Source organism: Odontesthes bonariensis, chromosome 8, assembly GCF_027942865.1.
Source record: "Odontesthes bonariensis isolate fOdoBon6 chromosome 8, fOdoBon6.hap1, whole genome shotgun sequence".
Taxonomy (NCBI): domain Eukaryota; kingdom Metazoa; phylum Chordata; class Actinopteri; order Atheriniformes; family Atherinopsidae; genus Odontesthes; species Odontesthes bonariensis.
In genome coordinates this window covers 2,291,978-2,317,459 of record NC_134513.1, presented here as the reverse complement: position 1 = coordinate 2,317,459, position 25,482 = coordinate 2,291,978, and the positions used below count along the sequence as shown (strand labels likewise).

Here is a 25,482-nt window from a genome sequence, read left to right as displayed (position 1 = left end):
CCACCTCTGGTTAAATGGAAAATAAGGCACACAAATAGCTGTGAATTCTACTGGAATAGCTGCAAAAATAAGTGCAAAACCTGCAGAAGCTGTGTGCGTTAAAGTAAGTGAACCCTTGCTGCTTCCACAGGCCTCAGTTAGTTCAGTTAATGTACCTTTCTCTTCCAGTTCCTCAGAGTCAGACTCGTCCGACGTCTCTTCTGCCGCGATGTCATAGTCCTCATCTTCTGCATCTGCATCTTCACCGTCGTCATGGTCGCTGCCCTCCTGGTGAATTAAACAAACACATGCGCGTGTTGGTTAATGTGCAACAAACACCTTAAAACTAGGGCTGGGCAGCGATTAAAATCTTTAATGTAATTAATCACATGATTTCCCTGATTAATCACGATTAATCGCATTTGTACGCAGAATCCAAAAATGAATCCAAAAGTAGTGTATAGCTTTTAGCATTTAGCTTTATTTTAAATGTGCTGCCATATGAATGAAAGTGCCATAACATTTGTTGTGCAAACACACTTTTAACATCAGCATCTTTCTGTAGTTTTTATGTAGAAGCCTCGCTTCACTGTCTGTTTCCTTGAATGACTTGCTGCTATCAGTTGTGTGTTTTGCCTTTAAGTGATATTTTAGACTGGAACTACTACGCTGAGAAGACAATTCAACTTGGCAGTGTTTACAGATGACTTTGGTTCTGTCGACTCCGCCGTCTGGAAGAACTTTAACATGAAAATGGCCGAGTAAAAGTTCCGTACCCTTCTCCATGTTTGGTGGATCCGCCGATTACTTTCTTTTCCTGTTCCACAGCAGACAGAAACAGACTTTTACAAAATAAAAGCCTGTGAGCAACAGACTTTTACAAAATAAAAGCCTGTGAGCGAGCGACAGACTTTTACAAAATAAAAGCCTGTGAGCAACAGACTTTTACAGAATAAAAGCCTGTGAGCGACAGTCTTTTATAATAAATAAAAGTATATATAAAATAAATAATAAAACCTGCGTTAATGTGCGATAAAAATATTTACCGGCGTTAAATAATTAATAAGTTAACGCGATAATAAGGAGTTAACTCGCCCAGCCCTACTTTAAACAGCGGTCTGACAGTCTGTGAGGATCCTGCACCTACCCCCTCTGCCTCCTCGTTGCCTCTTTCCTGGTCGTTGTCCGGCACCTCCTCCCTGACGGCACTGAAAGAGGGAAAGTGTTAGCCGCCTGACAAGCAGAAGGGGAAGCTCGTGGATCAGATCATGCAAACGATTGGACGCCTCTTCGTGTTAAAGCAGATGCGAGATCAATGTGTTGATTAATGGATGATTTCACTGGGATTGACAGTTAATGCGTCTCCCACACACTGAGATAAGCTGAGCGAATACAACAGAAAGCATCTTTCAGTGTACAGAGAGCAGGACGAACAGCTGGAGCGGGGGGTTAGAGATCTGTGAGAAAGGCTTCGGGTTAGTTCGTGGGTCGATAATCATCGTCTTTGATTCCGTGTTTGACCCTTTTCTGGACGGGGGAGTTTCAAACCTGGCGTGCTCAACCTCACGGTGCCGATTCTCCTCGTACCGCCGCAGTCTTCGGAGAGGGCGATGGCGTTTTGGGGTGAGGGTGGTGTGGGGGAGGTAAAGGGGGGCAGACGGGCCACAGAATTTGGGGGAAGTGAGGGGAAGTTTGTAGGACAGCAGAGGGACAGAGACCGTCAGACAGATCAGCAAGAAACAGCAAGAAACAGCAAGTGAGTGCAGAGACGCTCACAAACACCATCAAACAACGAATCCTGGAGGTGGAGCTTCACGAGTAAAAGCCTCCAGGATGTGACAGAAAAGCAGATAAACTCAGACAGTCAGTGGGGTCACATGGCACTAAAAGGATCGGATTATTGGCTAAATTACAATCAGACTGAGTTATTAAGTGCATGTAGACACCTTAATCTGACTAAGAACTGGATCGGATGGGATTCAGACCCCGAGATAACTGGGCTGAAAGTCACTCTAAACCTGCTTGTAGACGCTGAAGCACGTGGTGAATCAGACTTTGCGTTCTGCGCATGCTCCAGATGTTTTCCCGGGGTCGTGACCCGGAAGTCAAAGGAGACGATATTCCTGTTGTTGTCGCCGTCAGAAAGAAACAAACAACGCGATGGAGAATGCTCCGTTGGGCATAGAGTTTGTGCAACAAGCAGCTCATCACAGACCAAATGTAGAGGGACGTAGCTTCATCTGGCTCTGCGTTCTCCATCTTTCTCCAATGCCTGAGTTTGTTGTTGTTGTTGGTGGTGAAGAGGTCAACAGGAAGTGGCTCTATTAGCAACAGCTGGAATGGGTACAGCGCCACCTATCATACCGGGGTATGACACGCTTTGTGCCTCTGATCCCATTCATTCACCGCCATATATCCAAGGAGAATTACCCTTTAATAACTCAGTCTGATTGTAGTTTAGCCAATAATCTGATCCTTTCAGTGCCATATTACCCCACTGTGTAAGGACGGAGTTGTTGGTACCCCTAAAGAGACGATAAATCCCTGCATTTTAGTCATGTTTCAACTTTAATTAGTATCACAGGTGCCTTCAAGGTTTCTATCAGAGATTCAGCCGGTTTAAAGGGAACTAAATGCTGCCGTGTAGTTCGATTATAGATTTCCATGTTAAAGGTGAAGGCTCCAAGCAGCTTCATGTTACTGTGGCCACAGCTGCCGGAGTTCCTGGGACTGGGGCCGACCTCCCAGGACGAGGGAGAGGAAACGCAGCCCCGGGTTGATCAGAGGGTCGGTGGAAACCATCCAAAACCATTCAGGCTGAACTCCTAGGTCAAGGTGCGTCACTTTGTGACCGCACCATCCGTCACGTTTCGAATAAGCACGGAAGAAGACCCAGAAGGGCTCCGCTGCTGACAGAAAAACACCAAAAAAGTCAGACTGGCTTTCCCCTAAATGCATGCTGACGAGCCCCAAAGTTTGTGGGAGGATGATGAGGCAGAACTGGAGCTCTTTGGCTCCGAGGTTTTAAAGGAAAAGAAGTCGGCGCAGAAAAGAACAGCACGCCTCCAACAGGATGATGACCCAAACATGCAGCTAAAATCCCTCCAGAACAGCTGAGAAAAAACACATTGGACCGTTCTGAAATGGTCCTCGATGGGCCCAGATCTTAGTCCGGTCTATGGAAAGATGAGTGGGCCCAGCTCCCTGCTGGGTAATGCCGACGTCTCGTTGCGTTTAACCTTAAATTAAGGTTACCACCTTTCTTTGTTCGATAAATGCAGCGTTTTATTGTGAAAGGGTACCAACAGATCCGTCCACCTTCCTTTGGGCTGTTTATCAGTCCATGCTCATTGATTTTCTCCACAACGATTCAAACTTGTTGAACCTTACAACGGAAAAAGGGTTCACTTTCTTTTTCACGACTTTATCTCCTAAAACTAAAACACAAAATAAAAGCTTGGGGTCGTTAGTTACGCAGTTATTTTAACCTTGTAGCACCCACAGTTGCAGATATGCAACAAGCTTTTTTATTTATTTACATTATATTTTTATTTTTATTTATATTTTTATTTACATTACATTATTTGATTTTTTAAATTTACATACATTATTTACATTCATGTGTAATATTTTTTTACATTACATTTTATGTAAAAATGGGTGGAAATAAACCAATATTTTTGGTTTATTGGTAGTTGCATATCTGCAACTGTGGGTGCTACAAGGTTAAAGCCTATCTTGATTATTTATCACTAAATGTCGACGCTACGGCTCACAGCCCGTCAGGCGGAAACTGCCAACAAACCCATCGTCATTGCAACGTACTCCTCTTCTTTAACGTCCGAACAAATCGACCGTCAGGATCGATCAAATCAACTTCTGCCACAAAAGAAACACCGTAAAGAGAAGCGTTCTACCTCTTTTTCTTCTTCTTCTCCATCTTCTTGAGTTTCTGCAGGTCCTTCTTCGCCATCTCGATGACCTCGCTGGCCTCCTTCTCGGGGGCGGGGCCGGCGTACAGCGTGGACCGATTGGAGGCCCGGGACAGAGTCTTCCTCAGGTTCTCGCTCACGGCTTCGCTCTCGAGGAGCTTCGCTCTGAGAGACGAGATCGTTTAAGGATAATTGATCACTAATGTCGACAGATTAATGAGAAATAAATCGGTAAAAAACTTTCCGTTCTCACCGGAGCTCCTCGATTTCTTTGATGTAGTTTTCAATCATGTTCCCAATTTCTTCGTTGCCTTCGCCTGGAAAGAATTTAATTCACCCACAAAATCAGTTAGTAATAAATTAAATAGAATTAAAGAACGTTAGAGGAGATTAATAACTGATAATAATCCTGTTATTGATTTTTAAACTGCAAAAATAACCTGTCTTTGGGACTAAAAAGGTCCCGATCAGAGCTACAGGTACACACATCAGTAGGGATGGGAATTGATAAGATTTTTACGATTCCAATTCCATTTTCGATTCTGCTTAACGATTCAGTTCTTTGTCGGTTCCCTTATCGATTCTCATTTGGAGAAAAAGGACAACAAACCGGTCGATTAGCATCAACTTTGTTTAGTTTAGAAGTAACACGAGTCATGACCTCACAAACCCAACAACGGTGAGGTCCACATTGGTCTATCATGGCCTGGGTAATTTAACTCTTCCTGCTCTGGTGAAAGGAGAAGCTGGAGGTAGAGGTGAACTGGGGGTAGTACCACCAGCCTCTGGCTCTGAGCCAGTCAGGCTCTGTCTCTCATGATTTCATCTAAATGTAATGCCTGAGAAGGCATTCATTTAACCTTAACCGTTACTAACAGCAGCTTTTACAATCAGGCAAATGGTGCTAACATGATAGGCAGTGTTTGTTAGTTAGTTACCTGCAGTGTTAGCCGAGGACATGCTAACGTTGCTAACGTTGCTAACGTTGCTAACGTTGCTGGGTTCAGATTCACCAACGTTAGTCCGGAGCGGATCGAAAACGCGACATTCATTCATAGTTATTGCATGTTGGTAGTATTTCCTCCCTTTGGTGAAATATTCACTTTGCAAGTTGCCCTGTTGTCGTCTTTTTTAGGGATGTGGAACCAAACTTTCGAGCGCCATGTTTACTGCTGACTGCTGACTGCGCTGGACTCGCCTCGCAACATTGCGTGATGACGTCACTGGAATCGATAAGAGAATCGTTTGCAAAATCGCCAAACGGTTCCAAGGAATTGAAACACTGGGAACCGGTTCTTTTCGATTCCCATCCCTACACATCAGGGTCAAAATGTTTGAACCGTAGACCACCTGAGAGGCCCTACCTGCTCTGTTCAGGGCCCGGTTGGCCTGGTCGCTGAGGATCTGCGTCAGTCGGGTTTTCTGGGCATCGATGGTCTCCTGCATGGCCTTCACTCGCACTCTCAGGTTGTTATTCTCCGTCTGCAACATGGAGTTCTCGTGGACCAAGTCGTTGATGCCCTCCATGCCGTCCTCACCCACCATGCGTTTACCCTGAGCATCAAACAGGCCCGTTAACGTCACGAAACACCCTCAGCATCGCCCTCCGTCAGCTTCGCGACTCTCACCGTCTTGTACTCCATCAGCTCCATCTGCAGCCGAGCGATCTCCGTCCTCAGGGCGCTGATCTGCTGGCTGGCTCGGTCCTGGTTCACCATCACCTTGTTCTTGATGTTTCGGGCCCGGTTGGCGTACTTGAGGGTGTTCAGGGTCTCCATGAAGTCCCGGTCCGACGGGCTGATGCAGGCGATCATCACCGTTTGGCTGGAGAAGCACAGACGGACCCAAAAGAACTCAAGAATCATCATGAACCTCAATAGAAAACGCAGATATTTAGAGGTTATTTCATCCAAAGGTTCGACTCCGAATGTTCTGCTTCCAAATTCATGTCGTCTTTGGACAACTGTCCAGTTACATAGTTACTGTAGATGGTGTTTCTTTGGCTTCTGGTCCTACAGTGAGGAACTTAAAGGAGTTATTTCTGACCAGGATGACCTTTGACATTTGGACCTGATTGTATTACGGATTATAATTGGCTTGAATCACCCTGACATGACATTTGTTGTGATTTGTCTCTTTATAAATGAATCTGAATTGAATAAAACTGGTAAAATGTTAAATGTTCACAATAAAAAGGCTTAAAAGGTTTCCAATAAAAGGTGAAATGATGTAAAAGTAAAGGAAACAAAGCAGGATGGCTGTTCTTTCGTGGTAAACAGCGACTAAACTTTCATTTAATGAAATACTGTGATAGGACTAACACGAATAAGTTCGTGTTTGGGAGGCCATCTCTCACGGACTGCATCTTTCTCTGGGAAGGATGAACAAAAATGTTTCAGTTGCCAGTAACAGATCTAACTTCTATTGACTGGCTCTGTATGAACTGGACTGTAACTTGAAGCGTCTTCAGGTGACATTTGTTGCGATTTGGCGCTTTATCAATAAAGCTGAATCGAATCCCTTTAATAGGTCGATGATGTCATTATTGTGCGTGATTCAGACCCACAAACCTGTTTCCACCCAGAGAGTCCTGTAACAGCCGGGTGAGTTTGGAGTCCCTGTAAGGCACGTGAGTGGAGCGCCGACTCCGGTCTCCCAGGGCGCTGATTACGTTCCCGAGTGCCAGCTGAGGAAGAAGAAGAACCATTTCAGGGCCGTCAGCGATAAAACCGCCTACTTCTCCTACTACTCATACTAACTTTCTGAGTTAGTATGCGAGTTTGAGTAAGCAGAAGTTCCCGGATGCATACTAGATTCTCCTAAATGTTGGGTATGCATCATGAGGTTACTACTCATACTCAAACTACCCAAGATGCAACGTAACGTGACGTCGCCGATCGTCATTTCCTGTCAAAACGGCAGTTTCAAGCTAGCTACAACGAGGGTAGGTTCACTTCCTGTTTTCAAAACAAAAGCACCAATTGTATGGTAATGGCTTTCCCTATGATAAAAGGCAACGGGTATTTTATTTTGTGAAAATAACTGGAAGTGCGTTAGCTCACTGCGGCTAGCTTTAGTAGCGCCGAATTCATGGGAACAAAATTGTAAACAGCCGGTATTTTGTCAGGTTTTCAACATGTTGGGGATCTAAACGACTACTTTCTCTCCTGAAAATGTTTCAAATGTTGCTAAAGTTTACAGAGTTTAGAGCTTAAGGGAAATCAGCTTCAGGCCGGCTGATTTCTGCTCGGGCAGGAGCGCAATGCATTGTGGGTAAACGCTCTGCATACTGTCTGATCGATGAGTATGTAGTATGTAGTATGCAGTATTACAGATATTTCTCTGTCGTTCTTTAAAAATTCAGCTGGGAATATTTACCCCAGAGTCAAATATTCTATTTTACAAAGATCCGCAGAAAATGGCGGCTTTGTTATTCTATTATTGAACCGACAAAGTTAAAAATAGCTCCTGCTCTTCCACCACTTTATCACCCTGCTCTCAACAATCAGGATCTGGAAGCAACTGAGATGGTTATTTAATGGCCATCTGCAACAATAATCTCTTCCTGCCTCCAGCCTGATTCTGTTCATTCATTGTGGGAAAATAATGTCTTTGCTGCTCCGCCTTATACCAACAAGGCCTTCAATTCTTCTGATGAAGGCCAAACACAACCTGCCACAATCACATTTTTAGAGATATCTTCAAAGTTAGGAGCTTTGTTCGCCATAACATCTTAAATATCTCCACTCAGCCTTTTGATCAGATCGATGCCGTCTTTACTGATGAGTTGTGGCAGCGTTAATTCAACCTGTTCTTGCTTTTTACACGCAGTGATACGATGGAAAAGCATTTTTAGGCTTAAAATCCTCAAAACTAGTCAAATCTTTGAATTAAACCTTCATAATCCCTCCTCTGTTTTGCTCATCTCTGCAACACCTAAAAAACCGAAGCTACTGAACTCTGATAAGTTCAGATAATCATTAAAAACAAAACGTCGATAAGCTGCTTTATGTCAAATCTTTGTGAATCCACCTGCTCGATCTTGTTTGGTCCTCAACCAAACTTGAAAACCAGGGATTTTATAATGGCATATGACGTATAATTATTCTAACTTCTTACTGCAGTGGGAAACATCCTGTTTAAAATATCTTAAAGATGTCCGTTCAGAGGTGGGAGAATTTAGTTTTTAACTGTTTAATTGTTATTTACATAGTTTTATGATCGTTATTGTTCTGTTTGTGTGGAAAAAAACAGCAGAAAAGAAAGAAAGTGTAATACCGACTGCGGCCAACAGGGGTCTCTCTTTAACCATAAAACATCCACTCTGTGGTCAAAGTCGCTGCTACTTTCAGCCCACTGAAGACAACCCAAACTGAATTTAATGGACTATGAAAGCCATGCAGAGTTCCCGCTTCCTCACCAGTCCACAGTTGATGGAGATGCCCTCCTTCGCTCGGTCTCCTGTCGCTCCGGTTCTCTTCAGCCTCTCAGAACCAGCCAGGTCCACAAAGTGGAACTTGGCCGTCAGCGTCTCAAACTCATTGATCTCCGAGTCGTTAGCGAGACGGTTATCTGTCACGTTATCCTGGATGACACGAAAACAAAACCAAATGGAATTAAGCCCACTTTCCGTTAGGCGCACCAGAGGCCGTTTCCCATCGGGAAACACCTACGTTGTTATCTGGAGAGCAGACGCGAACTTGGCAGAGGTGGATGGTGAAGATGGCGTGGGAGCGCGAACTCTGGACGTTCATCTGGGTGCTGGCGGTGGTGCGAGACAGGGCGCCCAGTTTCAGACATTGTATCATCTGTTAGGAAAGAGGAAAAAGGGGAAGGATGATTGGCAAAATGGATCAAACTTATACTTTTAAAGGTGACGTAATGTGTAAAAATCCCTTCTTCCTGTTCCTGGAAGCATATATAAGTGTGTAAAACTCACCAAAAACACAACCCTGGTATTTATTTATTTCCTCTTTGTGTGAAAGTTCTTCATTTAACGAGCCATTCTGATTGACTCCGCCTTCTATTATAAGCCCCGCCCCCTGCCAAGCCCCGCCCACAATGTTCTGCTGTCAGCTGCACTGAGGAGCATGCATCTTCCATCCAGCAGCAGCCTCAGAGGATGCACATGATACACATGCATTACTACGAGTTACGCTGCGTACATCTCCGGCTTGGTCCGTCACTGTTGATGAGGAAGCATTGTTTGCTAGCATCTGCTGCTAGCTTACAGCTACGCTGCCAAACTGTTTCCGTCTGGGATAAACAGAGGAACTATCTGTATCTGTATATAGAGCTGGAGGGTTTTTGGTCTGACTGGAGGAACAGCTTCATTATGTTTATGTTTACTACATTTGAGTAGCTGCTGACATCACTAAAAGGTTGAGCACTTTGTGAAGTCTCCACCCTGAAAACATAGTTTAAAATAAGTGCTCAAAACGGGGCAAATTTTCACCAAAGTCTGTCTCAAACATCTCAATAAGACAGAATAAGTCACCTTTATGTCAATTTAAGGCAAAAGACATAAAGTGAATGATTTCATAATTCATAATTCCCAGCACAATTAGAGAATTGCCAACATTAAATTAATTTAGTAAACAGGTAAAATCATGGCTACTGGATAAACAATACTGTCAACATAATTCTATATAGTTGGTACTGGCAGTTGTTCTTAACTTATTATTGTATTGAACTTTGTATTTGTATTTTGTATTATTTACTTTAAAATGAGTGAGATATCTTTGACTTTTTATTTTTACAATTGTGTGCAATACTTGTTTTTTATTTCTTTAAGGAACACCAAACCTGTCAAGGGACTAAAGATGGAAGTTAGCCTTATGGCTACAATCTTGTATATTTTGCATTTTGTTTTAAATGCTAGTAATATATGCTGTCCCTTTGTTAAATAAATAAACTTGTAAACTTGTAAGTTATTCAGGTGCGTTTGGGACGATGATCTCAGGAGGATATTTTACTGCAGTCATCCTAAGTTTGTAATTGTTTGCAGAAATGTGGCATCAGAGTTTCCAGCTGACCTCGGCAGCGGAGGAGACGGTGCGGGTGGTGACCCCCACCGTGTAGATGCCCCCGTTGGCGTCCTCGTGGATTTTGATGTTGGATCTCTGCCTCCTGGCCTCAAGGTCGCGAGTGGAGTCGAACAGGTCCAGCACCTCTTCATTGTACAGCTGGTGATAAAACAAAAGAGAGAAACGAAGCCTTCACTGTCAGCTTCCAGAGCCGGTCCTCTGCCCTCAGCTGCCTCTTTACCAGCTGTTCGCAGCCACTTGTCGTCAGTTAAAAATAAAGCCGGGAGACGACCTCGGAGACAAACTAATGACAGTTTAATGGCCGCCGGGTCATGTGGGCGCCTTAACGCCCTGACCCTCTGCTGACCTCTGACCTCTGGCTGTCTACATGCCCTCGCCGTGTCTAACTAATAGATGTTAAGTGGCTCCAGCTTTTTAAATTAAGGGTTCATTTGCTTTTCATTTGGGGAAACTTTAGCTAAAGCCTGCCCAGAAATCCGGCTTCTTTCTGTACCTCCAGGAACTGCGCGTTGATCTTGAACTCGGGAACCGGTCTGCCCTGCTCGGTGGCGTCCTGTCGGCGCTTCTCGATCCCCCTGAACAAGTGGTGGACGGCCCGGGGAATGATGCCCAGCTCGTCCTCTCCGATGTTGACATCGAAGCCGGTTCCCATGGTGTACGTCTTACCCGAACCTGTCTGGATACGAGGTGGAAAACTGTTTACATGCATGTTTCTGCTCATTTTAAGGACGTTTCTTTCATGAATTGAATCTCTTTGTGTTGTTTTTCTGTGGATTGGGATGTCAAAAGTAGGGCTGGGCGAGTTAACTCGTTATTATCGCGTTAACTTGTTAATTATTTAACGCCGATAAATATTTTATCGCGCATTAACGCAGGTTTTATTATTGGAAAAGTCTGTTGCTCACAGGCTTTTATTTTGTAAAAGTCTGCTGCTCACAGGCTTTTATTTTGTAAAACTCTGTTACTCACAGGCTTTTATTTTGTAAAAGTCTGTTGCTCACAGGCTTTTATTTTGTAAAAGTCTGCTGCTCACAGGCTTTTATTCTGTAAAAGTCTGCTGCTGTCTGCTGTGGAACAGGAAAAGAAAGTAATCGGCGGATCCACCAAACATGGAGAAGGGTACGGAACTTTTACTCGGCCATTTTCATGTTAAAGTTCTTCCAGACGGCGGAGTCGACAGAACCAAAGTCATCTGTAAACTCTGCCAAGTTGAATTGTCTTCTCAGCGTAGTAGTTCCAGTCTAAAATATCACTTAAAGGCAAAACACACAACTGATAGCAGCAAGTCATTCAAGGAAACAGACAGTGGAGCGAGGCTTCTACATAAAAACTACAGAAAGATGCTGATGTTAAAAGTGTGTTTGCACAACAAATGTTATGGCACTTTCATTCATATGGCAGCACATTTAAAATAAAACTAAATGCTAAAAGCTATACACTACTTTTGGATTCATTTTGGGATTCTGCGTACAAATGCGATTAATCGTGATTAATCAGGGAAATCATGTGATTAATTAGATTAAACATTTTAATCGTTGCCCAGCCCTAGTCAAAAGACAACCTGCCTCTCTCATTCTCAGGGTAAGGGGGGGGCTATAGTTTCAGGGGGTCGGAGGAGACGGGGGTTATCACCATGGAGACAAAGAAAGGAATGCAACATGTCAGTCCTTTATCCTCCACGCTGAAGCGCCACAGAAAGAGTGTTTGTGTCTGTTTTATTCAATGAAACCACACCTGTGTGGTTACTATCACGTGCACTTGGTGTGCATGTGTCTCCCCTGCGCCCCGTGAAAGGCTCTGTGACGGGAATATAAGAGGCACAGAACAATGCGAGCGGAGGATAATGAACACAAAGAAGAGGAGCGCAGGGGGGAGGTGAAAATGGGCGAAGTTTAACTGCGACTGGTTCAACATCTTTTCAGTTTCAAGTTCAGTTTGTACAACTCAAACAACTCCAACTCCAAAATGTGCGGGATGTTGGTTTGAAAAGTAAATAAAAATATTTGGTCACAGTAGAACAGCGAGATATTTAACTATTTCATTAAAAATATCAGCTCATCTTTAATGGCAGCCATGTTTCCCGTTCTGTAGCATCCCCTCTTCTTTTAACATCTGTAAACAGGAGACGAATGTGTTCCCATTCCAGTCTGATAGAGGATTCTAGCTGCTGATTGTTGAACCTCTGCCCATCTTTACTTCTGGGAGGCTCTGCCTCCCTAAGGTGCTCTTTTTATACCCGGTCATGTGACTGACCTGTTGCCAGTTAACCCGATTAGCTGCTAAATGTTCCTCCAGCTGTTTTCTTATCACTACCACACACTTTTTCTGTCTTTTTTTGAGACATGTTGCTGACATCAGATTAAAAAAAAGTGCTTAAATGCTTTTAATCTTTTAACTTGGGCATAATTAGGGCATCAAAATAGTTTGATCATTTAGGAAATATACTTATTTGACCTGCCGTCAGAAGGTAAAAAGACATGAAAGTGGTACATGTCCTCCATCAGGGGACGTTTAATGTATTTCAGATAGGTTTTGACTTCAGGGCTTACTTCCCTGCTTTGGTATGAGGTGAAGGAGTCTGTTCCAACTTTGCTTTAATTGGGTAATAAACTACCCTTTCTATGTCAACCTCTCAGGCTAATCTATCAGAGTCAACATAAAGCTGCAGTGGTGAAAGCAAGTTGGAACTCGTCTGCTTCACTGACAGAACTGGTGAGGCTGCGAGGCCCGTCCACGCCCTTATTTCTTGTCTAATATGAAATAAAATCGGCTTCATAATCACACGCCGCCAAAATTCTGCAGATTCTTGAAACACTTCCATCCCCTGGAGCGATGCAAACTCAGAGCATCGTTTTAATGTGTGGGTGTTTGTGTCTGTTCAGGCCAGTTTGATTATGAAAAGGGGCAAAAATAAGGCAAAAATAACCTGTCCGTATGCGAAGATGGTTGCGTTGTAGCCCTCGAAGCACCCCTCGATGAGTGTCTCGGTGCAATTGGTGTAGATGGTTTCTTGTTTGGAGTCCATATCTAAGACGTAATCGTAGGTGAAGGCCTTGTCCTTACCCAGGAACACCTGTGGCTCTCCATGCATCACATACGTGCAGATGTGACAGCCCTCGATCTTTTCTTTGGCCAGCTGAGGACGGATCCTGATAGACGGAGAAAGAGAGGAATGTTCAACTTCCACAAAATCATCAATCGTAAAGAGAATATCTGACAACTACCACTTCAAAAAAGCACAATGGCAATTAATGACATGACGCAGTACCGTGTAAAGAAGTTTTAAAACTAAAAAATCTTAGCGTTAAGCACATTTAGCTCCGAGGCATCTTATCAAAAACTAAGTTTACCCATAACCAGTAACAAAGAGCTGACAAGGATGGATTCATAAAATTACTAGTCCCAAAGGCCTGAGCACTTTATCTTTATTCGTTTTTAATTTATATGACATTAATATTACACATATTAAATGATAAAGGTTGAAGCTACAGATTATATAACACCTATCTCTGATACAACAATCAACATGTATATCTTTAACCTTTAATTAAACTACAGAATCAGCACAAAAGAAGAAAAAGAAAAGATCAATTCATTCATTATTTTGTGTAACCCCAATTAAAACAGCTTCTGGATATGTATGTTTGTGATAATTTGTTTAAATCCAACCATTTTTTTTTTTAAACTATCAGTAGTTCACAGTATCCATAAGATACTTGAAACGTTCCCCACTACAAAAAAAAGTTACGTCTTCAGCAAATAATATCCTCTTCAGAGACTTGAAAACCAAACATAAATATAATGTAAACAACAATGGTCCAAGTACTGAACCCTGTGGCACACCACACACTTTTAATAAACCAGCACTGATATGATGGGTAATGGCACGGGCTGCTGGGAGAAAGTTCCTCAACTTATGCTACATAACACAAGGTTACCTTGCCTTGTCCAATCCACGAAATGTGGCGTGATTATAAACATGACTGAAATTAAATGAAAAAAATACTTTATTTATCCCAAAGGTGGTACTTCTGTAGCTCCAGGTCAGTGCTTGTGGAAAAGAGGATCAAAGCGTCATGCTAGCATAGATGCTAACACATAAAAGTCAAGAACCTATATGCTAGCATAGATGCTAACACATAAAAGCTAAGAACCTACGTGCTAGCATAGATGCTAGTAGTGGTAATGTCATCAGTCTTACTGCTATTTTGGTGATAAATCTAAAATGATTCATAAAGCTCAACTGCTAGCAGGATTAAATTCAAACTGTGCAAAGATCCTATCCATAATGACTTTAAAAAGATATGTTTTAAAGTTTGAATAACACGTTCAGACATTGCTAATGTCCATGTAAAAATGAGGAAAAGCGGAGCTGTCTGTGCATGAACCAACAGCCTGCCAGAGAATTGTCAAACACTGAAAAACCGCATTTGATTATTATGGGTTTGAAGGTAAAAGTGTTGCAGTGTTTGAAGAGGGCAACACTTTTTACCGGGGTATAAGGGATGAGTGTTGCCACTGTGCAGCGCATGTGGAACAGCATGTGGTGCCAGCACATTTCCCAAACACAGCACAGAACTCTCACTGTTCAAGACTGAGGGAGGGCGAGAAGCGAGCTCTGAGCAAACAGTCCCACCCTGGACTTCATTAAGTTGCTGTTTGCTTTTGTTCAAATAAACACACTTTTCTACAGACTTACAGTTCACCTGAAGAGGAAACATTAAGACACGCTGAAAGTATAAAGTGTCAAATCAAAGATCTTAAAAATATCACCAATTAAAAACCTAAATACAAATCCTGATAAATCCTCCGAGGCCACAGTGGAACCCAAGTTTAATGAGAACTGGACTGAAAAGTGAGCCCAACACGTGAGAATCAGAAATGTTTGCTACCGTTTGTGTCTGACGGCAGACATCAACACAATGTGAGTCTGTGAGTGTTTGTGTGACATCAGATCTGAGCTATTTAGCAGCCTCTCTCTGGGATTACAGCACTGATGGAGGCTGGATAATACAGACACCCCTTCATGCAGCAGCCGTGCACCTGCAGGAGAATTATAACTGCAGGATTTATGATGGGAACAGCAGAAATCCCCACTTTAGACTGTAAATTACATGGGCTGTGTTCGAAACCGCCTACTTCTCCTACTACTCCTACTACTCCTACTAACTTTAACTTTTTTAAGTTCCCGGATGCATACTAGATTCGCCAAAATGTTGGGTATGCATCATGAGGTTACTACTCATACTCAAACTACCCAAGATGCAACGTAACGTGACGTCACCGATCGTCATTTCCTGTCAAAACGGCAGTTTCAAGCTAGCTACAACGAGGGTAGGTTCACTTCCTGTTTTCAAAACAAAAGCACCAATTGTATGATAATGGCTTTCCCTATGATAAAAGGCAACGGGTATTTTATTTTGTGAAAATAACCGGCAGTGCGTTGCTCACTGCGGCTAGCTTTAGTAGCGCCGAATTCGTGGGAACAAAATTGTAAACAGCCGGTATTTTGTCAGGTTTTCAACACGTTGGGGATCTAAACGACTACTTTCTCACCTGAAAATGTTTCAAATGTTGCTAAAGTTTACAGAGTTTAGAGCTTAAGGGAAATCCGCTTCAGGCTGGCTGATTTCGGCTCGGGCAGGAGCGAAATGCATTGTGGGTAAACGATCAGTATGCAGTATGGAAGTATGCAGTATGTAGTATGTAGTATGCAGTATGCAGTATGTAGTATGTAGTATGCAGTATGTAGTATGTAGTATGCAGTATGCAGTATGTAGTATGTAGTATGTAGTATGCAGTATGTAGTATGTAGTATGTAGTATGTAGTATGCAGTATGGAGTATGCAGTATGTAGTATGCAGTATGTAGTATGTAGTATGCAGTATGTAGTATGTAGTATGCAGTATGCAGTATGCAGTATGTAGTATGTAGTATGTAGTATGCAGTATGTAGTATGCAGTATGTAGTATGTAGTATGTAGTATGTAGTATGCAGTATGTAGTATGCAGTATGTAGTATGCAGTATGCAGTATGCAGTATGTAGTATGTAGTATGCAGTATGTAGTATGCAGTATGTAGTGTGTAGTATGCAGTATGCAGTATGTAGTATGCAGTATGCAGTATGTAGTGTGTAGTATGCAGTATGCAGTATGCAGTATGTAGTATGTAGTATGCAGTATGTAGTATGCAGTATGTAGTATGTAGTATGCAGTATGTAGTATGCAGTATGTAGTATGCAGTATGCAGTATGCAGTATGTAGTATGCAGTATGTAGTATGTAGTATGCAGTATGTAGTATGTAGTATGCAGTATGTAGTATGTAGTATGTAGTGTGTAGTATGCAGTATGTAGTATGCAGTATGCAGTATGTAGTATGTAGTATGCAGTATGTAGTATGTAGTGTGTAGTATGTAGTATGTAGTATGCAGTATGCAGTATGTAGTATGTAGTATGCAGTATGTAGTATGCAGTATGTAGTGTGTAGTATGCAGTATGTAGTATGCAGTATGTAGTGTGTAGTATGCAGTATGTAGTGTGTAGTATGCAGTATGTAGTATGCAGTATGTAGTATGCAGTATGCAGTATGTAGTGTGTAGTATGCAGTATGCAGTATGCAGTATGCAGTATGCAGTATGTAGTATGTAGTATGCAGTATGTAGTATGCAGTATGTAGTATGCAGTATGCAGTATGTGTTTATGTAGTATGCAGTATGTAGTATGCAGTATGTAGTGTGTAGTATGCAGTATGCAGTATGTAGTATGCAGTATGCAGTATGTAGTGTGTAGTATGCAGTATGTAGTAGGCGGTTTCGAACACAGCCATAGTGTGTCAACAATACCGTTCAATGTTAGCCAGAGAAGGAGAAAGTTGTTCATGTATCCTTTAATTTTGTGACCCAACTTAAGTTTCAAATAAAATAAAAATGTAATAATTTAGATTGGACATTGCATTCTCTTGTAAAACGTCATTTCAGTCAATGCTGATTAAGAACTCGGTTAAGATGCTTCCACTTGTAAACAGGTATAAATTCATATTTTAGGGGACGGCTTCAAAACAGCTTTTTGATTTAACTCTTTCGGTGCCATTGACGTCTATAGACATCAATTTAAAAAAAAAACGTTCACTGCCAAAGACGTCTATAGACGTCAATTGCGTTTTTTACCGGAGCGGGCTGGGGGACAATCTAGCGGAGTTCGTCACTAAATCTTAGGCTTGTAAACACTAAACAGAGAATATACTGGCAAAATTACCCGCTAGGTGGCAGCAGTGCCACTTTGCACAAAAAAAAAAGAGCTCGTTTTCTCCATTTTTTGGGTCAAACAGCTGTTTTTGGTGAAACCAACCTATGTTCTACTGTCTATTACTAAAGGACTGAAAATGGTAGAAACAAACTTTTTTTTCCTGATGAAAGAAGAGAGTCTACTCTTTCTTTTGGTAATTTCGGTGTGTACATAGTCATAAGACACACTTTTCTGTGGGTCTTGGAAAATCAGTCAAAATACTGAAAAACACTTGGCAGTATGGGTGGCTCTGAACTGAAAATGGCTGGCAGCCAATGAGTTAAAGAAATGTTTTTGGGACGCTCTAAATTACAGAAATTAGAAATTGAGTTTTTCTTGCCGTCTCTTTAAAACTAATATTATCCATAACATATGTGCAAACATATTGTACGAAAGATTATTACGGTCACACTAAGAAAAAAAAAAAAATAGAGGACGATTTAAAAAAAATTATTTTTCCCATTTTGAGAAAGTCGAAAAGTCGAGGATAAAGTTTAAAAACTTTCTCAAGCTATGAACATGCAGGTGTAACCATCCAAGTATTATTCTTGAAATATTTAAACTATATTGTCAAAATTTCGACTTTATTCTCGAAGTATTTCGACTTTATTCTCTACATTAGACTATTCTTGAAGTATTTAAACTATATTCTTAACATTTCAACTGTATTCTTGGAGTCTTACCACTTTATTCCCAACATTTTGAGAAAATTCTTGAAGTATTTAACTATATTCTTGAAAGTTCTTCTATGACCCTGATACCTAAACAGCAACTTAGGCTACAAAAACATGACACTGCAAGAACAGCACAAAGGGCTGTACAGAAATATAAATTCCCAGTTTCCACCCGTTTTACTTTAAACATTAAAGTTTTTGTAACATCTGCAATAAATCAAACAGATTCTTATTGAGCCTGATTATTCACACCATTTCCACATGTGTATGAAAGATTACAAAAACCAGGAACACACGGATTCACCAGATTTAAACTGATTATTTGCGTATAAAAGAACTGTACGGACGAATTAATTCGACACCTAAATGGAGTCATTCAGAGGAGTTATTTGTGAGCTCAGTGTAATGAACTGGCCTTCATTCCTTACAGTAATTCTTATTACTTAACATTATTATTTCGCATTGCTGAGGTTAAAACAAAGATTAATGTAGCTTTATGTTGAACTGAAGCGCTCATTCAACCATACAGAACAGATGTTGTTCCAGGTATGACGTGCTTATTATAGTTCTTCTGAGCTTCATTTGGTTGGATGCTTTAGGGAATTACAGGAGTGAATTTACATTAATCCCTTTGGCCGCCTTCCCAACACTTGACAGAGAACTTTAATCCGGTGTAACAATGAGGGCACTCATGGCTGTTTACACTGAGGGCAACAAGTCAACGGTTTGTTGTTCATTTCAAGTGTTTGCAGTGACACTATTAAAAAAAATAGAAGTCACTTTTAGAAAAATGTCAAATTCAGTAAAGTACAATAAAATTCGGTGGTGTTCCTCAAAAAGAAAGCCAGGGAACAGAGCTTTATAACTGCAGGGTTATATTATGAATAAGTGCCCAGTGTAGCTGATTGTGACATCTCCAGTGTATTCCATTCATACGGCAACCAAGTGAGGGACAAAGATGAAAATAAAAGGAAAGCTGAAGAAAGGAGAGAGGGAAAGAAAAAGGCTCCACATAATAATTACTGCCCTAGGAAGGAACCACTGTCTATTATCTGTCTGCACATAAGAGCTTCTCACTGAAGTGACTTAGTGTAAGCTCAGTGAAAGGCTTACGTAAAAGCCCTAAAGCTCTACTGCTATTTCTTTCTTAGTTTTGCACCATTGTTAAACAAAATGCTGACACAATATTCATTATTTAAGTAATTATTCCTGTACAAACTACTAGCAGAACTGAAATCAGCCTTTAAATTCAGGTTAAAAACATTTCTCTTTGCTTATGGTTGAGTTTATATTTTTCTTTTTCCCCTCTTCTTTGATTGCTTTTAACTGTGTTATAATTTTTATTCTATTTTTTTTCATCTCTTTAAATTGCTTGTTTTTATGCTGCTTTATGCTGTTCTTTATGTTTTTATCTAAAGCACATTGAGTTGCCTGTGGTATGAAATGCGCTGTACAAATAAAGATGCCTTACCTTACTTTCTGTGCCCAGAAACTACCGTCTAAAAGCTAAAAGCTTACATCGGTATGCTAACATGAGCGCTATTATGATGCGAACATGCTAACGAAATATTCATGTTGTTTACCACCGTATGTGTAAGCATGTTGGTGTTTTCTATTTAGCTACTTTACAAAAACTAACATGATAGAATCACTTTATGGAAGATTCTTAATTGTGGGAAAATAAACATGTATAAACATTTAAATGCTAAGCTAGCTCTACCTCTGGGCTATTAGCCTACAGGGCTTAGCCACAATTATTATGTGTGCACTCACAACTAATGCAAGTTCTACTAAACATATACAGGTGAGAGATTAGAAAGTGTGTTATTAGTGTAACTGCCTGACTTTAGCTGTGATCTTTATCTGGAGGGCCCCGCTGATGTTCAACCCAAAACATTCTTTTCTTCTACCTGAGTGAAGGTTACACTTCAACACTATGGTGACTTGGAGCGCTAATCCACCATTCTACAGCGACACATGCCGACTCTGTGTGGGCTGTTTGTCCAAGAAATTCAACCCCACCTCTGCTTAATGTGCACATTTTAACTCTAACTTCTTAAGATTGTTACATTTTAATTTGTTGTATGGTTTTGTGTCAAGTTTTTCATAATGTGAACATAAAAAACTTTTCATGAAATGTCAAACATGCTCATTCAGATTCATGAAAGCAGAGATCAGGCCCCCCCCCCCCCATGCCAGTCAAAGTGGTCCATTTCCACCATTTTGATGCAACGTTAACACGTTAATGTACATAATGTTGGCAGACATATTGACAACAAAATTACTGATAAAATTCGAGATCTGCAAGAACAACAACCACAACAAAGGTAGCGCTCAGAAAGTTTGCTATTATGGCAAAGCTAAGCTAAGTAGAGCAAAGCTAAGCTAAGTAGAGCAAAGCTAAGCTAAGTAGAGCAAAGCTAAGCAAAACCAAGAAAAGCCAAGCAAAGCTAAGCTAAGCTAAGTAGAGCAAAGCTAAGCTAAGTAGAGCAAAGCCAAGCAAAGCCAAGAAAAGCCAAGCAAAGCTAAGCTAAGCTAAGTAGAGCAAAGCTAAGCTAATCTAAGCTAAGTAGAACAAAGCTAAGTTAAGTAGAGCCAAGCTAAGTAGAGCAAAGCTAAACTAAGCTAAGCTAAATAGAGCAAGGCTAAGCTAAGCAAAGCTAAACTAAGCTAAGCTAAGCACAGCTAAACTAAGCTAAGCTAAGCAAAGCTAAACTAAGCTAAGCTAAGCTACGATAAAATGCTGTGTAGTGGTAAATTACTGGAAAGTCTTCTACAGCAAACTGAATTTTTATGCAATTTATTGAATACTGTTGTGTAAACATTTACTTTTTCATAAACAGTGTTTTAAAAAAAACCTTCAAATGACTTTTTTAGCCGATGTGATGGCAGCTTAAAGATGTTTACTGTTTGATAAACAGATCGAGAAAAGATTCTGAAACACTTCGACAGTCATCAATAATTCAGCCAGATGTTAAAGTAAACTGAGCAGCCCTTTATCACAGCTCAGTGAAGAAATAAATCTCTGAGTGGAACTGACTGATGATAAGAGTGATGAGACAGAGTTCAATGAACCCATAAAAATGAAAGGTAGGCTCACTCGCTTCCAGTTTGTAGTCTTTATACACTTAAAACGTCTAAGATATTCACAGAAGGACTTTTTGAGCCTGAACCCAAGAGACAAGTCTTGTTAGGCTCTCGCTTTCAGTCCCATTACTACGATTACCCGAACTGTTTGAGGAGCCGTGAACACACTGAAAAAACCCAGACATCATCCTCCTTCACCTTCATTTTAGAGACTGAACGTTCGTTGAAAGCGGATCAAAGCGCTGCACAAACTGTTTTAGTGCCACATGAGCACACTTCAGTCCTTTAAGACAACAATCAATATTTCTGAGAGGGTTTCAGGTCACTTCCTGCTGCTGATGTCATCCTTCCTGAAACACATTAAAACGCTGACATCACTCCTCTTGTTAATCAGCAAATCAATTTACTCCCAAGAGAAGCTGTCGATCATGAATGTGCATCATCAGCAGAGGTGGGTAGTAACGAGTTACATTTACTTGAGTAAGTTTTTCAAAACATTATACTTCCAGGAGTAGTTTTAAATCTCTATACTTTTTATTTTCCTTGAGTAGATGTGTGCAGCAGAAACTGTCCTCTTACTCCGCTACATTAGGCTACAATGAGCTGGTTACTTTTCTTCTTACCTCTTTGGTATTCTACGCCTCATTATTTTTATCCCCCCGCGTACGCCTCATTTTAATGTTTTATTCTGACAGAGAGAGAGACTTCCGCCAAAGGCTCTACCACCTGACTGTGTTCCACCAATCAGACGCAGCCGTGCAGTCTGGTCACGTGACCGTACTCGATCTCAGCGGCGGGACGGGTTAGCTTTAGCATTAGCAGTCGTAGCAAACAAACAAAGAAACAGATGAAAAATGTCAGAACCAACGGTGGGAAATGAAGACGCAGACGAGGCCTCATACTGAAAGCATGTTTACCTTACAAAGAGTGAGAAACAGCAGCTACATTATGTGTCTTCTGTGTCAACCAAAACAAACGCACATTTCAGCAGAAACTCAACCTCTAACTTGAGGAAACATGTAGCGCTAAGTTTCCTAAACTCGTTTTCCCCCCATGGATAGGTGAATGTTTGTTTTTTAGGTTACATATGGGTTACATATGTTTTAAACATTTCCTAAGTCTCTTTTATTTTTTATTGAAGTACTTGAATGTACCTGGATTATTTTAATGTAAGCTATTTTGTAATTAATGAATTAATTTTAATTTATTTGATCAATTGGATGAACTCTAATCTGCCTAAAGATGATTATTTAGTATTTTTGTCTGTCTGATTGAATGCTTGTGTTAACAAATAAATCAGACGTTACTCAGCAGTTACTCAGTACTTGAGTAGTTTTTTCACCGAGCACTTTTTTACTCTTACTCAAGTAATTATTTGGATGAATACTTTTTACTTTTACTTGAGTCATATTATTCTGAAGTAACGGTACTTTTACTGGAGTACAGTTTTTGGCTGCTCTGCCCACCTCTGATCATCGCTGACATGAGAAATAAACCTCAGGCCCGACTTCTGCCTGCTGATTCTAATCCTCTGTCGTCCAATCATCCCCTCATCCACGTGCACAGCTGAGCGCACAGCTGAGTGCACACAGTGAGTCGGCAGAAATAGAAAAGCACATCTGAGCCCAAGAGGCAGAAGAAAACAAGCCTCTTCTCTCCGCTCATCATCACCTGACATCATCATGACACTTTAGGGGAATGAGTGTGAAGCAGGAAATTACAGGGAGACAAAATAAGGGCGCCTTGGTGCTACGTTTATGCTCCACAACTCAGAAAAAATGCTTGAATTTCACTTCTTAAAGCCTTAAAGAACAGGCGTTCCTTTCCTTAACAAATATTTCATAAAAAACAGCATTTAGAGGAGATGTGAGATATTTTTAAGATGTAACTCTCGCATATATGGTCTAAAGGAAATATTGAGCAATTATGATAGCGAGAACTCTACGATCTTTCTGCGTTTCTTAGATGCCACAAAGGCCTTTGACCAGGTAAACCACGGGAAATTATTTCTGAAATTGAGTCAAGCTGGTGTGCCTAAATACATCGTGAGATGTCTGTCTTATTGTCTTATTGGTGTGCCAATCAAACCAAGCAGGTCAACTGTGTGTCTGCACCCTTCCGGGTCAGTAATGGAGTCAGACAGGGAGGCGTCCTCCCCTGCATGGTTCAGTTTGTATCTGAATGACCTTTCTGAGCAGTTAAATCGGTGTAAAACTGGCCGTATGGTTGGACACACAGTTATAAAGCACTCTATATATGCTGATGACTCAGTGGTTTTTAGTCCAAGTTCAGCTGCTCTTCAGAAGTTGCTTAATGTGTGTTCGGTATACGGTGAACTTCATGATGTTAAATTCTGTTAAATATGTCGCACTGAAGAAGACACATATGGGGTTTTACCTCATTTTAAGCTGTCTGGGATCTTACTGAACATCTAATGAAGTCAAATATCTCGGTCATGTTCTACGCTCAAGCTAATGTTCCAGTTGGGAAATTTGGATATTGCTCTGATGAAGTTAAACTGAACTTATTTACATCATATTGTAGCTCACTGTGTACAGCACACTTATGGTGCCATTATAAAAAAGCCAGCCTTCAGAGATGGAAGGTGGCTGATAATGATGCATTCAGACTTTAGTTAAAGAAGCCCAGATGGAGCAGAGCCGGTGAACTGTTTGTGTCTGCCAACGTCAGCTCTTTGAAGGCTGCTTTAAGGAAGCTAAATGAGTCTAATAATAGAATTATCCCACTGTTGACTAACATTAAATGTAGTACAGTAAGATATACTTCTGTATATTGGAAACATTGGTATGATTGCCTCCTAAAAGATTAGGAGTGTTTTTTATTATTATTATTATTTTTTTATGAATGTTCTTTTCTATGTACTTTTATTCTTTTTTCTTCTTTTATCATTGATTGTTTTTCTATGTAATCTGGACTACGAATCTTTAATAAATCTATCTTAGCCTCCTTCTCCCACTTATGCCTGATACAGGCTGTGCTTCTTACTTTAGTTTCTTGAGGATTTTATGATGAAATGACCCAGAATCAGCCTCTTAGGCTCTCATGAAGGCCTTCTCTTATAAAACTGGATATTTGATGGCGTGCCTGAAGGTTTAGACACAGAATCTCCGGGTTGAGAAAGGAAAAAAGGTTCCGTTTGGGGTGAAGTCACCATCATATGATCATGACTCTTTATTTCAGGTCCTCTCAGTCCACATGAGTTAAATAACATTATTGTGCATAAACTTGTGTAATATGTTTGTGTTTACTGAGGTTTAACGGTCACCCTGAGCAACAAGAGGAAGGAGACGCAGGAATGATGGAAAGTAGATGTTTAGTGGGGTGAAAAGGTCCAGCCAGACTTTTGCTAACAGCTAATTTAATGGATCAGTGCAAGCAGAAAGCTGCAGAAACTCCAACATGTTCAGGAACTGGATTTAAAAATGACAAATCTGTCATATGAGGAAGCATCCAAATAAAATCCAGTAACTCAGGTTGTTTTGTGAGGTTTTTTAGCGCCGCAGTATAAATAAAACATGAAATATGAGGGATCGGTTTCACGATTTCTTCTGCCCAATCAATCCCGAGCAGTAAGAAATATGTAAACTAGACATTTAGTGGAGAGTCTCTGCCTCAGGGGGAGGAGCCACTGTCTCAGGGGGAGGAGTCTCTGCCTCAGGGGGAGGAGCCACTGTCTCAGGGGGAGGAGCCACTGTCTCAGGGGGAGGAGTCTCTGCCTCAGGGGGAGGAGCCACTGTCTCAGGGGGAGGAGTCTGCCTCAGGGGGAGGAGTCTCTGCCTCAGGGGGAGGAGCCACTGTCTCAGGGGGAGGAGTCTGCCTCAGGGGGAGGAGTCTCTGCCTCAGGGGGAGGAGCCACTGTCTCAGGGGGAGGAGTCTGCCTCAGGGGGAGGAGTCTCTGCCTCAGGGGGAGGGGCTTCAGTATCTCTGGATCTGGTTCTCAGTGATGGTGAGTTGGAGTCAAAGACCCAAAGGAGGAGGTCGTGGATACGAGCGGCTGAAAAGAGTTTCCTTCAGAGGGGGGCGGGGCTCAGAGATAGGGGGAGGAGCTCCACCATCAGGGGGGAGGAGCTCCACAATCCAGAGGGAGGAGCTCCACCATCCGGGGGGAGGAGCTCAGATAAGAGGAAGATGATGGACAGATGGATAACTTAGCTTGATGACTTCCTTCCTCAGATGTTCCTACAGCCATAAACAGTTAAATCAGGTAAATGTACTTTGGAAGTAAGATGTTGGAGCAACTTTCCACGTCTGCATGTTTGATGTAAAAAAGTTCATTTCTTTGGAGTCCAGTAAAAAAAAAAAAAGATCCATATTTTCAGGTTCAGGAGCATAAATGCTCACAGCAGAACCTGCTTCTGTCCTGCGTGGAAACGAGGGAATCTGGGAATGACGCAAAGAAAGTCGGAGCTGGAAACAGGAAAAAAAACAAAAGACCACAGTCTGCTGACTCAGCCTTTT

General features: G+C 41.4%; 1 protein-coding gene across 1 annotated transcript in view; it reads right to left on the bottom strand.

Moving 5' to 3' along the window:
* The window catches only part of LOC142385115 (kinesin-like protein KIF21A), a 70,128-nt gene that overhangs the window by 25,790 nt on the left and 18,856 nt on the right, over window positions 1-25,482 (bottom strand). Inside the window, exons 2-13 of the mRNA XM_075471301.1 lie at window positions 12,885-13,107; window positions 10,452-10,634; window positions 9,947-10,096; window positions 8,585-8,719; window positions 8,332-8,496; window positions 6,482-6,597; window positions 5,540-5,735; window positions 5,276-5,465; window positions 4,165-4,228; window positions 3,897-4,076; window positions 1,127-1,187; window positions 156-267 (exon numbers count right to left, since the gene is read on the bottom strand). Of these exons, the coding sequence (XP_075327416.1) occupies window positions 156-267; window positions 1,127-1,187; window positions 3,897-4,076; window positions 4,165-4,228; window positions 5,276-5,465; window positions 5,540-5,735; window positions 6,482-6,597; window positions 8,332-8,496; window positions 8,585-8,719; window positions 9,947-10,096; window positions 10,452-10,634; window positions 12,885-13,107 (1,775 nt within the window). The remainder of the gene's footprint in view (window positions 1-155; window positions 268-1,126; window positions 1,188-3,896; window positions 4,077-4,164; window positions 4,229-5,275; window positions 5,466-5,539; window positions 5,736-6,481; window positions 6,598-8,331; window positions 8,497-8,584; window positions 8,720-9,946; window positions 10,097-10,451; window positions 10,635-12,884; window positions 13,108-25,482) is intronic.